We start from the raw sequence: 15,349 nt of genomic DNA, 5'->3' as shown, positions 1-15,349 counted from the left end.
CTGTATTTTTTCTGCCTGTGTTATCAAGCAGTTAATTGCAGTCTTTTTTTCCAACAAGTATAGTTTGTTCTTTAATTTTTTTTCAAATAAAACGCTCAAGATCTAACTTAAAGTCGCCAGAAGCGAAACTGCTATAGAACACCATGGAATGTTGGCTTTTCCTAATTTTACTTTTTGCTCTTTGCAGTTCCATTGTAAAAGCTGCAGTAAGTGTGAGCTGTGATTTTACGCCTCTTTAATATTCTTTTATTAGATGTCAGAAGCTCAGATAAAAGCCGCCGGAAAACTCGTACGAAATATGTGCCAGCCTAAACACAAAGCCACCGACGGTAAAGTAGCTCAACTTCTTTTCAATTTCTAATGCTAGTTTTTCAGAGGACATTGCCAAGATGCACTCAGGTGACTGGGAAGTTGATAGAACTGCTATGGTAAAAACATTGTTCAAATTTTATTACCTACTTATTTCTTTTGTTTCCAGTGTTACATGCAATGCGTTTTGGCTTCTAATAAACTGGTAAGTTGGGCAGATCTGTTGTTACTTATCCATCCACAATATACAATTTTAGATTTCTAAAGAAAACACTTTGGATTACGATCTATCTATGAATCTCGCTAAACAGAAGTTACCACCAGCATTGCGCGATGGTACTTTGGAAGTTATAGAAAAGTGTAAAGACTCCGGTAAAACTATCCACCGTGTTATGTAAATTTTTCAGGATTTTTTTTCAGCAAAAACTCTGGATGATAAATGTGTGGCAGCCCATGAGATATCAAAGTGTCTTTACTTCGCGAATCCTCAAGTATTTGTTCTTGTACTTACCTACGTGTTCTAATAAATTTTTTTAGGTTTATTTTCTTCCTTGAAGTTTGGACCCGGTCCGACGTAACACTTTGTTAAATAAAAACATGCAAATCTCCAGTTTTTAATTTTTTTATGTCGCTACTAGTTTTTACATTCCTCATTTCGTCACAATCTTAATAAATAACACAACACGCTTGTCTTAAATTACGTTTATTACTTAGTCGTATCAATGCAAAAATAATTTATACAAATCTGTACAAACTTACAACTAAAACTTTGAGCACATTGTCATTTAGTTTCGACAGTTCTTCACTTCACGGGAATCTCAACTCTTGGACGTACCGCGGATGAATAATATTATGGTACGAACTGGACCTCACCAACGCTTGATTTCTATTGTAGCGTTGCTCAGGAGGCGAGTATCTTCTTCTGTGTCGTTGGTCGTTAAACCTTCTCGCATCTGGGTTGTTTTCATGGAATCTTCTTCTGTTTTCTTCCACTCTTCTGTGGTATTCTCGTTCTGAATCGTTGCCGAAAATATCCAACACTTGAGAAGTGTGGAATTGACTGATGGTGTCAGAATTGCGCCGCCATGCTTCTCTGTAACGTCTTTGTATAGTTTCTTCTTCAACTGGTGGTTTTTTGTTGGAGTGGCTCGAGGATTCGCTGGAGTTTTCTTCGGAGGTTCCTAAACCAAGATCTTTTTCTAATTCGTAGCTTTTGTATTGGGGTTTCTTGGAGTATTTTTCCAAAGTTTCGAGCTTCTGACATTTGAGGTTGTTACCAAGATTACTACCATTGAGGGTGAATTGTGGGTGAGGTATACAATAAGGGTGTGGTAATGCTTTTTCAACGTTAGACATCTTGATCTCTTCGTCGTCATTTCGTGAGGTACATGAACCAGGACCGAAGAGTGATAGAAGAACGGGGAGTAAAAACAACCCGTGCATGGCTCCACAAAAGACCACCAAAAACACCATCTTGAAGAAGACAGCAAAGATGTAGTTGTTGGCCAGAATAAGGGCGATCATCCCCAAGATCGTGCTGATGGCGCCTTGGAAAATCGGCAGTCCGAGAGCGTAAAGACTCTCTTTCACTCGATCGTCTGGATGTTTAGCAGTTGAAGACATGTAGGCGTAACAGATGTGAGCAGTGAAATCTACACTGAATCCTATGCACATGATGAGGTTGATCATGGAGATAGAGTCCAGGTTGACATGCCAGAGTGCCATGTAGCCAATAACTCCAGCTTCGATGGAGATGATGCTGAAAGCAACCCACAACGAGCAGAGGATGTTCGGGATGAAAATGAAGGAGACCAACATCATAATTCCGGCTCCTATTATCATGTTCTGGATGGATAGCGGTCGTACCAACTCAAACTAAATGTTTTAAGTTAGAAACGGAGATAGTTTATGGTGGGTTGACTTACTTGATCAAAAAAGACGAAGTATGGATGGAAGACGCTCACATTTAAAGAGGACTCTTTACAGATTTTTCGCAAGGCTCTCACCATTTCCTTTTCATGTTCGGTTCCTGAAATGTTGACGGCTTGGATGAGGAAACGCATACCAATTATTGAGTCTCCAGCTTCATTGAACTTAACATCCAACGAAAACGGACTGGTGGGAGCCAACCAAAACTGTAAAACATTTTTTAGAGACGAACTAAAGAAGATTTTATCTTACCTCTTTGAGCCCTTGCATAAACCCTTGCTTTGTCTTAATCGAAATATTGAGAAAATCTTCATTTCTTTCGGCATACTGAATGAAACTCCTCAACCATGATTCCGTGTACAAAGTACTAGAAACGTACGACGTGTTCTCAAAAGTCTGTGTTAAATTCTCCACTTGTCGCTGTATCTCGGGATTAGAGTAGTCGTACTCGCCCGCGACCACAACTTGTATTCGATAGGGAAATTCTCGATAATAATCGTCTTCTCGGTCGAAAAATTCGATAGCGTAAGAGTCGTTCTTGGCGACTTTTCTTCGTTCGAGACCTTCTTCGATTTGCGTGACACCATAACCAGCACCCAATAAATAAACTCCGAAGACTAAAATAACAATTACTTTGACTAGACCATTGTTAAGGAATGGCGCGAAGTAGTCGCGGAAAAAGACCATCATTCCGTGCTCTTGGTTGTCTATGGGGTTGTCCATGTCGTCGGGGTCTACGCCGCCGGAGCAGAAGGCGCGGTAGAGCCACCAGCGGTGCTCTAAAAAATATTTGCTTTTTACGAAAGTCTGAGAGAATTGTGTTATATGCGAAGAAAGAAACAGTGCGTAAATTTGCGTAAACAAATTGATTTCCACGCTGGTAACATTGCACTAATTTACACAATTAGATAAACTTTTTATTGAGGTGATTTAAGATCCCTCAAAGTTATTCTGTTTTTACAATAACAAAACAATAAAATATTAACTCAATTAAGTCGACTATAATTTTCCTTTCCAAAATATAATTTCCTTTCTAGAAATGAATTATACATTTAACTTTTCAACTTGTTTAGTTTGTTTCTTATTTATAGCCCAAAAATGTGCTCCCGGGCTCGGCGCCCGTAATTAACTTTATAAATAAACATTATCTTTCACGTAAGAGAATGGTGCGTTATTATCCAACTGGTAAAACATACTTTACACCTCGACTTTTCCAGTTAAAATTACTTTCTTCGCGAATGAGGTCACTGTTGCAAAATCAGAAAGTGTGGGACATTCAAGAAATTAAATCATCAAAGGGTGTTCCCCAGTTTTTTTTCTTTGGCCCACTGTTATTTAATACCAATAATTAGTACACCTTGAAATTCCATACTTTCTCCAGCATCGTCAAAACAAAATCAGGTGATTAATCGATTTGTTTGAAAACAGAGGAACTCTAAACAGTGTTAGATCAAGTCTTGCGTAACTGCGGAAGAAGAAAGCTTCCGTAGTGCGCCGATTACGTTAATGTTACGGTTATCAATGATCTTTGAGATCCGCTTATATAATTGTTTACATTTTCACTACCACCTTGTGGTACTTACTGGATTTAGACAAAGGTTCCACTTTCACGCAAACTATGGAATGAAGATTTTTCTGTTCGCAATACCCAGAAATCGCCACGCACGCGGCGAAAAAGGTCAAATGCCAGATAAAAAGCAAAACTGTTGCGGCGCCTGAAAAAAAATCGTGACAGATGGTAATGATCGATAAGACACACTTACCTGAATAGATGCAGAAAATTGTTACTGAAGGGAAAGGACTGAAGATTCCGATCCAAAAGCTGAAGAAATCCGTGACGGAAGTTATAGTGATGGAAACGGCAGCCTCGCTCAACATTTGAGCCATTCTTTCAGGAACTGGAGTTTTGATAGATGTTCGGCGCCACGCCGCCAACATCACGAAAGTGTCGTCTATTCCGATACCTGCAAAACTCAATCAGAAGACGTGTTAAGTTGGTACCGGTAATTACCAATCATCAAGAAAGGCGCCGCTAGATTTATCCCAATAAAGTCGATACCGGCGTACATGCAAAGACCGAAGGCACATAGAGTGGCCATTGCAGCGCTCAGATTTCCCAGGAGACCAAGCCACGGTTTTGACCTGACCCAGTCCGTCATCATGCACGTCACTACAAGAAACTCTTAGATTCACTTCGAGAAAGTCTCTATAAACGTACCAACTGAGAAAATTGCCATGATGGCAAACGTCGATGTAAAATACGGGATCACAGATCTGGTGTTCTTCTCTAATTCGTGGTCGAGGGTCCTGGAGGCAAACCGCGCTATCCTTATGTGTTTGAAGAGACCGTCGTCTTGGGCTTTTCCTATTTTGTCTAAGAAAGCGTCCTCCCAGGCAGTACCCCTACAAAAAAAGTTACAAAAATTCCCTTTTAAAGTGTTTTTCTCACATTTCGTCCAACTTCTTGCTGTCCGCGTTCCCAAAGTACACCAACTGCACCGATGGAACGCTGATAATGAGACCATCTTCGCTGACTTGGGTACCACCAAAGAACACAGGAAAAGCGTGAGCATCCCATGTCACGGGGTTGAACATTAGGGGAAAAGTCAAGTTGAGATTGCCAGACTCCACCTGAAATTTCGTGTTTTTGAGACGATTTGTTCCACTTTCACTGTTATTTCTTTAATTATGGGTCGCATTGCGAGGTGCAATTACAATTAAGTACGTGTTGCCAAAGTGTCCATTAAAAAATAAATAAAACTGTAAACGTTATAATTGGCTCATCAGCAGCAAGATAAATCTGAGCCTTCGTCACAATTGTGAAACCGTTCTTCTTTCTAATGATCATGCAATAAAAACCACGCAAAGGAATGAATTATAAGCGTTTCCTGGAGTTGTGTAAAATGTTAAAAGTTCAAAAAACAAAGATTTTATTAATTGTCTTGATTTTTCCGTCCAATCTCTTTTGTGGAGAAAGTGTGATTACTTGTAAAAGTGTTCTATTTTGATAATTACATAAAATCGGAGCGGTAATGAAATATTTATGTACTTAGAACTCGTTGGAAGTGAGTCTATACACCAGGAAAATTATATCGCAAATGAATACAAATTTAAATAGAAAACCGAAATTTATGACGGTTTCAACTCACTTTTTAGGTAAAATGAGTCATAATTTCGAGTCCTGTTGAACTCAATTGAGCGAAACTTGATTATGCACTCCTACTCTGTGTGGGAGGTGTTAACAGTTCCCGGGGGTTGTGCGGAATTTTGACAATGAAATTTAGGTTTCACTTTTGGTCGCTTTCACGTCTAATTATGAATAACACACAAGTGAAATTATGAACAGATTGAAGCATCATCATTTATAATAAAGAACGTAAATGAAAAATGTGGGGAATTTTGTAACAGTCTTTTCGCCATCAATTATTCAGTATAATCGCTTGAATAAATTACGCGTTGATTAATTTCTTTAGACGTGAATTTGCAGTAATACGTCCTGATTAACGGATCAGTTAATTAATATTTTGCAATAATTAATTCAGAAGTGGGGTTCGGTTTACCAGTGCTTGAAGCAATTGAACTTTTTGCCTCAGGAAGATATTAATTGCATCAGTTACACGTAATGAAAATGTAGCAAAAAATATTCGTGAACTTGAAAAAAAGCGAGAAAAGCATTACCATGTTTTATGGTTACAAACTGGCTTTTACCATAAATTTAGATTATTTATGATAGTGGTAACTTTGAAAAAAATCGCGAGATTAATTGCTGCACTTAGACACTGGTGAAAACTTTAATAAAATTATAGGATGTCCTGCAAAGTGATTCCTCGAGAAATTGCACCATTAATCAATTGAACAGTGGCGTAACGTGTGAATAAATTCGAGGATCAAAAATGGTAATTTTGTTTTTTCTGGTGCCAGACACGGGCTACCCTTGAACTTTCTTCCCAAAATTTTGGAATGTAGGTGAATTATTGTTTATTTGTTTACTACTGAGCCGGGTCATGACACACACTGGAACGAGTCCAAGAAACCAATAGAAACGAAATGGTGCCACAACCTGTGACCTCGCGAGAAAGCATCAATGCACTCTACCCGACCTTGATTCAATTGTGAACGTGAAAACTGAGAGTATTCATGCTTACGTCATCCATGATGTAGTCCAAATTGAGAATATCATTCTGGAAACACTCCGACATCCACTTGGCACAAATATCCTTATACGTGAAATATTCATAGTCGTGATAAACCGTCATGTTCTGGATAATCCCATCCAACAGTCTCAGCTCCTTCCAGACCACCGAACGCAAGAGATTCTTATTCCCATCTTTGGCAGTAACTATCACTCGCCCAAATCGACCTGGAAAAAACAGTAATATTCGGGGTTAGTGGGACAAAACGAGATTTCCCACGAAAATTATTTTTAATTTTACCTGCTCTTGTTATCCTGGCAACGTTGAATCTGCTGGTGTAGTTAACTTTAAAGAAGCTTTCCACGATGGAGCGCTCGATTTTTCCTTCGCCGTTTATGGGACTGAAGAGGTATTCTGGATCGATGTTTGTGTGGATTCTTTGGTAGCCGGTGATTCCCAGGAGGGTCAGCAGGAACGGGATTATGAGAAAGTAGCCCGGATGGTGTCCCACCAGGAGGCCCAACTTATAGAAACTTTTATTCAGGAGTTCGTCCACGATTTTTAAACCAGCCATCTGTAAAAATTATAAATTCAAAAGTTTGAACAGGCTGCCTCAAGGTTTGCAGTTTGTAGATGTAGGTTTATGTTGTAGAATGCAATTGTATATGTAGTAAAATTTGTTCCACTTTTGTTGTTGAATTATATGTATGTAGTTACACTGTGATGAAAAATAATTATATGTAAATGTCAGAAGGTGTTTATGACGGTGTCGTTTAATATTGATAAACATTGGGTGTTTGCATTCAAAATATTATTTTAGATTTAAGAGAACAACAAACAAACTTAAGAGCGTGAGTAGACAGCTCAAATTTCGCAAAATTCTCAATGCTTGTCATTTCTTCAAATTAATTACTTTGACCTTTTCATATCTATGTAATTAATTGAGGGTTAATTAATCTTTCATTGATTGAGATTAGAGTGGTAAAACAAAGATAAAATCAACACTAAAACTCAGTTTCAGCAATAATTTCAGAGAAAAAAGTGTCTCCATTCTGAAGACTGAAAACAATAAGGAAACTTTCTACCCAAAAGTGTTACCAACAGCGCCAAAGGTGCAATTCGTTATGCAACTTCCCTGTCTTTATTTGTCCAACAGAGCGTCATTCATGTCATTATTTAAATTCCCAAAAATTATTAAATATCTTTTAATTAACTGTAACGTTACACAACTGGTACAGTACAACACGCAAACTTTCTTCAAATCGTTATAAAACTCGTTTCGTAACATCCCAAGAATTAACTTTTTTTCACACATTGCTCATATTGGTCTCAATCTACCTCCAAAAGTTTGAAGCCACTGGGAAAGTATCTTCTATGCAAATCCCAGCTCGCACCCGGAAACTTTCAACAGATGCACCGCTGTTTATTTCATTCACCTTTCGGCCTTGCTAATTTTAGAAGGTATAGGTCGTTCACAGCTGGCGCAATTTTGCAGAAAATCGACCTTGCTACATCAGTTCCACTGACATGATTAATAACAGAGCAGAAAATCTCGAACATGACTTCAATAAATTGCGTTTATCAATTTTGCCGAGTATAAACGTGGCGCATCCATTGAGGATTTCCTCGACCCACTAACCCAAACTCCAGTATTCTGGGGAAAATCCGATCGATTTTGTTTCTTTAGGTAGAATTAATCCAACAAGTAAGTCGAGGACGTCCCGTACTGAATTGATTATTACGACACGTAGAATCATGGCGAAATTAACACTGTCTAGAATTAATAATTTTTTTGACGCACTAAAAGAGGAATTTGATCGAAAAGTGGCGCAACGTCCAGAAGGCTCCGAGGATGACTTCTAGGAAATAGCGACTTATGTAAATTCACTGTCACTGTTACGATGAAGAAAGTGAAACGTTTGAAGTAGACGTCGCTGGAATGTGAAATGGTTCGGTGTTGTGGTACTGTAATTTGAAAAATAAAATGATGTAAGATCCGATAACGCGGACGTGGATTTAACACTTGCATGTTATGTCCGACGTTATCTAACAGGGAATAAGGTCGTGAAATGTAACATTTAGAGTATGGAGAATTTATGGCAAAAATATGTTACGTGGCATGATTTGTGCATTTATTGGACTGGAAAACACGCAAGTAGACAATGCAGAACACAGGGTACATATTTTTTTTGCAAGCAGTGGAACTTTCATGCACAAAGACTGCGTTATTTATTCTGGACTAGTGGAGCATTGAAATGCTTTTTGTAGCAGATATACAATTGACATATGGCAAAAAGTAGAATGAAATCTTCAAATGATTATAGAAAGTACATATGACGAAGGATTTTGCAAAGTCATAATAACGTAGGAAAATCAAGTGTCTATTTAGTTTTTTTAAATCTCTCCTGATGTAGGTCAGTTTTTTTTGTTGAGAATCTTGCCAACTTTCTTATTAGAGTCCCATAAAGTACCAACACTGTCATTAGTGAGTAAATTCAGTTTGTACAAAATTTTACATTGGGCTGTTTTAATTGGATTCCATAAATTAAATAGAAGCACGAAAGAAAATTATGCAGTTTCGAAAAGTTAGACCAGAATGCAGATCAATGCAGATGATATAGATCTAGTTTTATGCAGTTTTAATTTGAAAGTACAATGAACTTGTTTAACATATTTATTGGTTTGATTTATCTAAACCAAAAACCATGCAGTCGCTCATATAATAAAAAGTTTTAAGAACAATTCCACCTTGGATTCCCAAATTTGAAGACTTTTAAATCCATTATTTTAAATTTAGTCCTATACAATACGCAAACTGCTGAGGAAACCATCTAAATTAATCAAATTTTGTAATAAGGATATGATCTAATCTAGTTCAAACACTCAGGTGTTCACGTGTCTTTCACTCTATAGTTTTGCAATTTTTGTAGAGTTAATATACGACTGAAACAGAGTAAGTTCTGCAAATTTTACTGCTGTTGCATTAAAATTACCAAAATTACGAATTTTAACAAAAGATGTTGTCAATTTTCGATTGGTCTTGAAAATAAAAAATTCTAAAATTTGAGTCTTTCTCTATATAATTTTGCAACTTAGTAGAGTTAACACACTACGCAAAAAGAGTAACTTTCCCAAATGTCATAGCTGTAGCATTAAAATTACCAAAATTACGAATTTTTACAAAGCTAATAAAAGTAATATATTTGCTTGGTCTTATCAATAAAAATTTCTAAAATTTGGGTTTTCCGCTGTATAATTTTGCAATTTAGTAGAGTTAACTATTCGAAGAGAGATTCTTCTCCAAATTTCATATCTATAGCCCTAAAATGAACAGGATTACTAATTTTAGCGAAGGATCTCTGAAATTTTTGCTTTGTCTTGAAAATTCAATTCAAAGTTCTGCAGTTTGTGTTTTTTGGTCTACAATTTTGCAATTTGGTAGACTCAGTACACTACTCAAAAGTAGTAAGTTTCCCAAATTTCGTCATTATAGCACCAAAATTACCAAAATTACGAATTTTAGGAAAGATCAAAAATTGTTGCAACTTTTCACTTATGGATTTTACTAGCAAAGGACCTTGTAAGTAATTTATTTTAACAAACGCGAAATTTTAAAAATTAATTTTCTTTTTTCTTTCTCATTATAATAAACCTTTGTTGACTACCAACTCACAATAAGCAATCAATTCTAATTGCAAAAGGATTTTGACGCATGATTGTCAGAAATCGTGTTTGGTAATAAATATTAACAAGATCCATTGTTATTATTCATTTGACAGATTTCCTGTTTAACCTTGAAAACAATAAGAAGTTGCACCAGCTTTTCCTAGAACTAACGTGAGTGATTTAAAACATAGTCTGGAAGGAAGATAACAGTTTCTTACGAGTTGATAACCGTATTGAGTTCTTCAGTTCAATTTTCTAACTAATCCTTGAATTTTACATTTTTACAGGAACTTGAACACTTAGCCGTGAAAGTACAGGTAATTGATTAAACGATTCGTTTAATAAACTGATTACTAGCTTAAGAGACGGTAAACTTAGAATACTGAAACCAGAGACGGATTAAAACGTTTCCTCTGATCTCTTTTAATTGGTATTTAATGCAATCATTTCGCAGTTTTGTCCCATTGTTTGTATAAAACATTATGATGTATGCACTAATTTCTAGCCAAACAATAGCGTGCCCAAACACAAGTGTTACATTGTAACCACATATTACATAAAGATTATGACTCGTGTAAATATGTGAGTGAAATTTAATGACTTTTTTGACTGTAATAAGAATAAGTTTGATTAAGGCGGGAGATACGTACGTGTTGTAATCAATCAAAGATTTTTTACTTTATTTGTGCCGGTGCATGTACAGAAATTACCGTTTAGCTTTTATTACCTATAAATTTATATTAATTTCATCATTCGCGGTAATAACTGCGTTTCATAACGGATCGAACATGTCTGATTGTTTAATGGTAAATTAATTGCTCTTTTAAAGCAAAACGAAAGAAAAGTCGTAAAAAAAGAAAAACTGTCTAGAAATTCCGCCATTTCACTCTCAGAAAATCCACCATATGGACCAAACAGACGTGAAGTAGGTTACAAACATAATTGAGCGGAGATAAATCACCTCAAGTAGCAGACCTAATGCAAAAAGTCAGGTTGCTTCGGCCCGGTAACCCACATCTTGAGGCGGGACCTGTTAAAAAATTCGTACAGACGATATCAAAGATTTTAATAGAGCGTCAAGCAAGTAACCGTACGTGGATTACCTAAAAATCGTGGAGTTTGAGCAACGGGTACAAAAGAAGCGTTGGATTTAGGTACCGTTTATAATTGCGGTGTCCCTTTTTGTATAACTGTGGGCAAGGCGTTTAACGGATTCATAACATAGTTTTCCAAGATTGGAAGAGTTTAGTCGTAAATGCAGGAATTAGAGGTGGGTAGACCCTCCTCTGGGAAACGGTTAGTTTTTTATGACTATGTTTACTCCATTATTGATTATGATTTTTTTTAGGATTATTCTTCGAGATTTCTTCGAAGGAATGAAGCCGATAATGAAAATCTATTAAATATGAAAAATTATCTCCATTGCATTCTCTTCGCCTAACAGTAGTTTTGAAACAACCAACAATTACACAGAAATGTCGTAATTAAAGACAACAAAATACTTAATGCCACAGTCACGCCACGAAATCAGTCATGGGTGCATCAGCCCCATAAACCCACCATGTTCGACTATTTTTCCCGATAACAGCACATGCCCACCAATCCTTTCTAATTTAAACCATTACCATATCACACTCTGGAAAATTGTAAGTGGAAACTAGATTACCTTGTGGACATTTTTTCCGATGAAAATGTGAAACAATCACTTTACTGTTATTTCTGTTCTCAATGCAATTCGAAAGCACTGACATTCTTATGACAAACCCTTTGAAACCACGATCTTGGGGAAACACGTCTGTCTAACCAAATTACGTGAAAGTTGCCGCAAATTAACGTCTATTAAAGTGTCCAGTAATTACTTCATATCCGTTGATTGGGGATGTCCAAGATTTTTTGAAAAGAAAATAACAATAATGGCGTTGCGCTCCGCTTACCACTCCTGAAAGTGTACGTAACTCCAAATCTAGTTTATGACAATCAGTTACGATGTCAGATATTATTTAATTAACGTTGCTTTAATACTCGAATTGGAAATAATGACAGGCAATTGAAAATACTTCCGTTGCAGCTACCAAGTTTGTTCAACTTCGCATTAACAAGCGTAACTGTATCAATAAAATTTAATAAAAAACATATTAATGTTGTGGAAAGTTAACGCCTTTTAATAACCCAGATTGTGATGTTTTGAACGCGCCTTTCATCTGGTTTAGATTATGTAATAAGAATTTCACGAAAACATTATCAATCGTGGAAGTTTCAAGTGCGTTGACAGACAATGTAATTGAAACTTGCACTTATATCATTATCTTGAAATTTACTGCAACTTATCCGGTCAAAGTAATTTATAGAGGTTTCTCTTAACGTGGGACATTTTATAATTGACCCTGAAACTTACAAGTTTTGTAATGTTTATTAATTTTTAAAATGCTCATTATTAAAATTAGTGTTATTGACTAACTTTCGATTATTTCTTCACTTCCACTGAAACGTTCTGCGAAACCCTGCTATATTGGTTTTTGCATTTGCATTTATCGCTTGCACCAGCTATAATTTTAAAGACACATAAAACTAATTGTGCAAGTGCAATTATTCGATATTTAGAAAAAGGTGCAAACGAGTCATCAAACGAACTAAATACAAGAATATAGAATTTCGTAACTGAAATTAGGTATAATCATATATCAATCAAACTAAGATATAATTTAATGCCGAGTCTGACTAAAAAAGGTGTTCCAAGATTAGCCTTAATAGAGCTGAAATGTATCCATTACTCAATGGTCGTTATCAAAAAAACTATTGCAGCGCAAATGAACATTTTCAGCAGCTGAAAAACCAAAGGACTTGTTGCACCATTAGACCTAATATCGCTGTCATGTTCCGGCAATTTGTGTAATAGAAAAAGATGTACGTTTTCAGTAATGATGGGGTTTAGATGCAATATGAAAGACAATAAAATGCTGAGCACGCAATATTTTAAGTGTTTGTAAAAAGTTGGAGTTTCTCGGCAAAACTCCTCGAGTTTTTTCTTCGTAAACTAAACGACAATTCGGTATCTTTACAAGCGCTAAACCTAAAATGTGTAAACCAGCAAGTGCGGTTAGAACCCATTTGTGGTCACAACCATTTACTATGTGTCATGGAAACCGTTCTCCCATCGATTTTACCAGAAACAATCCTTTAAAATTCAACTTGTTTAATAGATGAATAATTTTTATACCAATTTGACTTTCTCTAATTACTTGTATTTTTAGCCAGTTTTTGAATGTTGAATTATTAAACAAAACAGATACTTTTGACAGTGTCTAGCTTAAAAAATAAACACTCAATTTGACAAATTCGACACTCGAGCTTCCAGGTATAATTAAATGAAGCCGGTACGCAATAAATTCGTAATGTAGAAAAAAACGATTTATATCCCCAATAAAAATTAAGTGTGACAACATATCTATTTAAACACATTCATTTTCTACCATCACGTTCATCTTAGTAATAAAAACAAGCCAATAATTAATAAAATGAGTCTAGCAAAGCACTGGATAACAACTTTCACTGCCAAAAATTCCTTTCGCGTTATAGATCTACGACGCTGGCTTATAAATCAAGTCAATTTTCAGTTTGAATGTTGTGGTGAATTGTACGAATTAGCAATTAAAAACCTCCTCAAGCTCAGTTTTAAAGTAAGGCACGTGCTCATGTAACCAGCATGCACTTTCACGTTCCACTCCACACATCTTCGACAGTTATCTAAGAATAAGCGGAATGAATATTTAGAACATGTTATAAGAGCACTTCGACTTCCTGTAATGTTCATCATAATCGGACTTTAGATACCGCGAAATGAAAGTCCAAATACTCAAACCGCAACAATAAGTTTGGAAACATTTCAACTCTTTATGTTGTCACAGAGTTGTCTCGCTGACAATAAGTCCACAGGTAATTAAGCCCAGATTAACTTCTTTATTTACTCCTCGAGTTTATTAGAACGGAAATTTAAAATAGCATCAGTGATACTCGGAGTTGTTATTCCATTAAAGGTTAAGGAACTTGTGGCTATTGATATGACTGCTGAAAGGGCGCGACTTTTTTTGAGGTTTGTGTCACAACCGGTGCTTAGAAATTGGTTCGAATTCGCAGTGATAATAAGTGGACACGGTTCACAAGTTATTGTTGCAACTAACTTTCCTTTATTGGTTGTTTTTACGAAACGAAACGTGGATAGAATGGAAATTTATACTGAAGGCTGACCGATACGCAACGACTTGGTCATTGGGGTTTTGAAAATAATTTAGAAAAATCGATTCGTTCGGTTAATGCGTTTTTAAATATCGTCTTTCGATTTAGGTAAACGTTTCCAAATCGTCTCCATTATCTACTTTTATAGCCTCTATAGAACTTTTCCCAAATCTTTCACACCACCGTCCCTCGTTCCTGGAAGTTTCAGGTAAAATTCCCAATCTAAAACTGACCTATTGCACGTGTGAAAATCCGCAAAAATCCGCCAAAATTGCAATAAACTAACCTTGTCCTGAGATAATTATTCCAAAATCACTGTCACAATTCTACACTCTTCACACTTTTTCTTTTATCCGAACATATTTGAATTTACTTTTTGTCAACACTGTTGCACTTCCGTGTCCGTCTTTCACTCAACGTTTCAAACCGTCTGCACGTCTGTATCTGAGAGTCCGCAATGGACTGAGTGGGTCTTACTTTCTGTACCGACTGCTGTTTGTGCCCCACTTGCCATGCACACACCGATTCTGATACATCCTTCCTTATTACGACTACTTACTCTTCGAATTTACCAGAAGCAATGATGATAACAAGTTGCGGTTCATCAAGACGCGTCTGCTGCGTTTGCATTTACCGTTTTCGAAATGCTTGATCAATTGATTTTTAATAGAGGATGTTGAGCAAGGTTGGGACGCCACCAGAGTTCCAAGTGGAACCTTGAGGAGGAGTTCTAGGGCCCGAAACGTCGTTTTTGTGAATTTGCATAATTCATGCAGACTTGACAAAAAAGTTCAAGGAGTGGATGATGGCAGGGCCGACTTGCCAAAAATGCAGGACGTGTTCAGGGGCGGCAAATTGCGCAACTTCTGAAAAACTTCACGTTTTATAGTCCAAGTTTAGCCCCAGGACCGAAAAATTTGCTATGAAATATAAATCAAACGAAAACGTGAAATTTTCAAAACAAATTTTTCTTATTATTGCTCATTGTTATGCACGGCGAAAAACCCAACCCCGGCCCTGGTTGATACCGAAATAATTTTCCCAGGGTCAGACTATATTTGTCCTTAATCTCGGTCAAA

The 15,349-nt window shown here is 36.6% G+C and overlaps 2 protein-coding genes across 2 annotated transcripts; one reads left to right on the top strand and one right to left on the bottom strand.

Moving 5' to 3' along the window:
* The first annotated feature begins 92 nt into the window (after nucleotides 1–92).
* LOC148168149 (general odorant-binding protein 72-like) lies at nucleotides 93–919 on the top strand. The gene is made up of 7 exons (XM_088045193.1): nucleotides 93–206; nucleotides 254–329; nucleotides 376–428; nucleotides 479–514; nucleotides 567–681; nucleotides 730–800; nucleotides 847–919. Exons 1-7 carry the CDS (start codon nucleotides 144–146, stop codon nucleotides 862–864), a joined length of 432 nt encoding a protein of 143 aa, XP_087901319.1. The 5' UTR covers nucleotides 93–143; the 3' UTR covers nucleotides 865–919.
* Nucleotides 920–996: 77 nt separating this feature from the next.
* On the bottom strand, nucleotides 997–14,818 carry Ptr (patched domain-containing protein). Its single transcript, XM_088045191.1, has 11 exons — nucleotides 14,557–14,818; nucleotides 6,672–6,945; nucleotides 6,384–6,598; nucleotides 4,688–4,869; nucleotides 4,457–4,641; nucleotides 4,250–4,408; nucleotides 4,002–4,202; nucleotides 3,822–3,953; nucleotides 2,491–3,017; nucleotides 2,235–2,444; nucleotides 997–2,184 (listed from the first exon to the last, which is right to left on the bottom strand). Exons 2-11 carry the CDS (start codon nucleotides 6,943–6,945, stop codon nucleotides 1,117–1,119), a joined length of 3,153 nt encoding a protein of 1,050 aa, XP_087901317.1. The 5' UTR covers nucleotides 14,557–14,818; the 3' UTR covers nucleotides 997–1,116.
* Between the last annotated feature and the right edge of the window lie 531 nt (nucleotides 14,819–15,349).

The sequence above is a fragment of the Gnatocerus cornutus genome, chromosome 9, assembly GCF_029298725.1.
Source record: "Gnatocerus cornutus isolate USDA-ARS CGAHR chromosome 9, icGnaCorn1.1, whole genome shotgun sequence".
In the NCBI taxonomy this organism is placed as follows: Eukaryota; Metazoa; Arthropoda; class Insecta; order Coleoptera; family Tenebrionidae; genus Gnatocerus; species Gnatocerus cornutus.
This window is presented reverse-complemented; position numbering and strand designations above follow the sequence as displayed.

What these genes read in the sequence shown, in the direction of transcription:
- Ptr (XM_088045191.1), bottom strand. Translation starts at nt 6,945, where the DNA reads ATGGCTGGTTTAAAAATCGTGGACGAACTCCTGAATAAAAGTTTCTAT. An exon ending in TGCCAGGATAACAAGAGCAG is followed by an intron (nt 6,599 to 6,671) that starts GTAAAATTAAAA and finishes TGTTTTTTCCAG; the next exon opens with GTCGATTTGGGCGAGTGATA. An exon ending in GGAACCTTTGTCTAAATCCA is followed by an intron (nt 3,018 to 3,821) that starts GTAAGTACCACA and finishes AATATTTTTTAG; the next exon opens with AGCACCGCTGGTGGCTCTAC.
- LOC148168149 (XM_088045193.1), top strand. Translation starts at nt 144, where the DNA reads ATGGAATGTTGGCTTTTCCTAATTTTACTTTTTGCTCTTTGCAGTTCC. An exon ending in TAAACACAAAGCCACCGACG is followed by an intron (nt 330 to 375) that starts GTAAAGTAGCTC and finishes CTAGTTTTTCAG; the next exon opens with AGGACATTGCCAAGATGCAC. An exon ending in TTTTGGCTTCTAATAAACTG is followed by an intron (nt 515 to 566) that starts GTAAGTTGGGCA and finishes ATACAATTTTAG; the next exon opens with ATTTCTAAAGAAAACACTTT.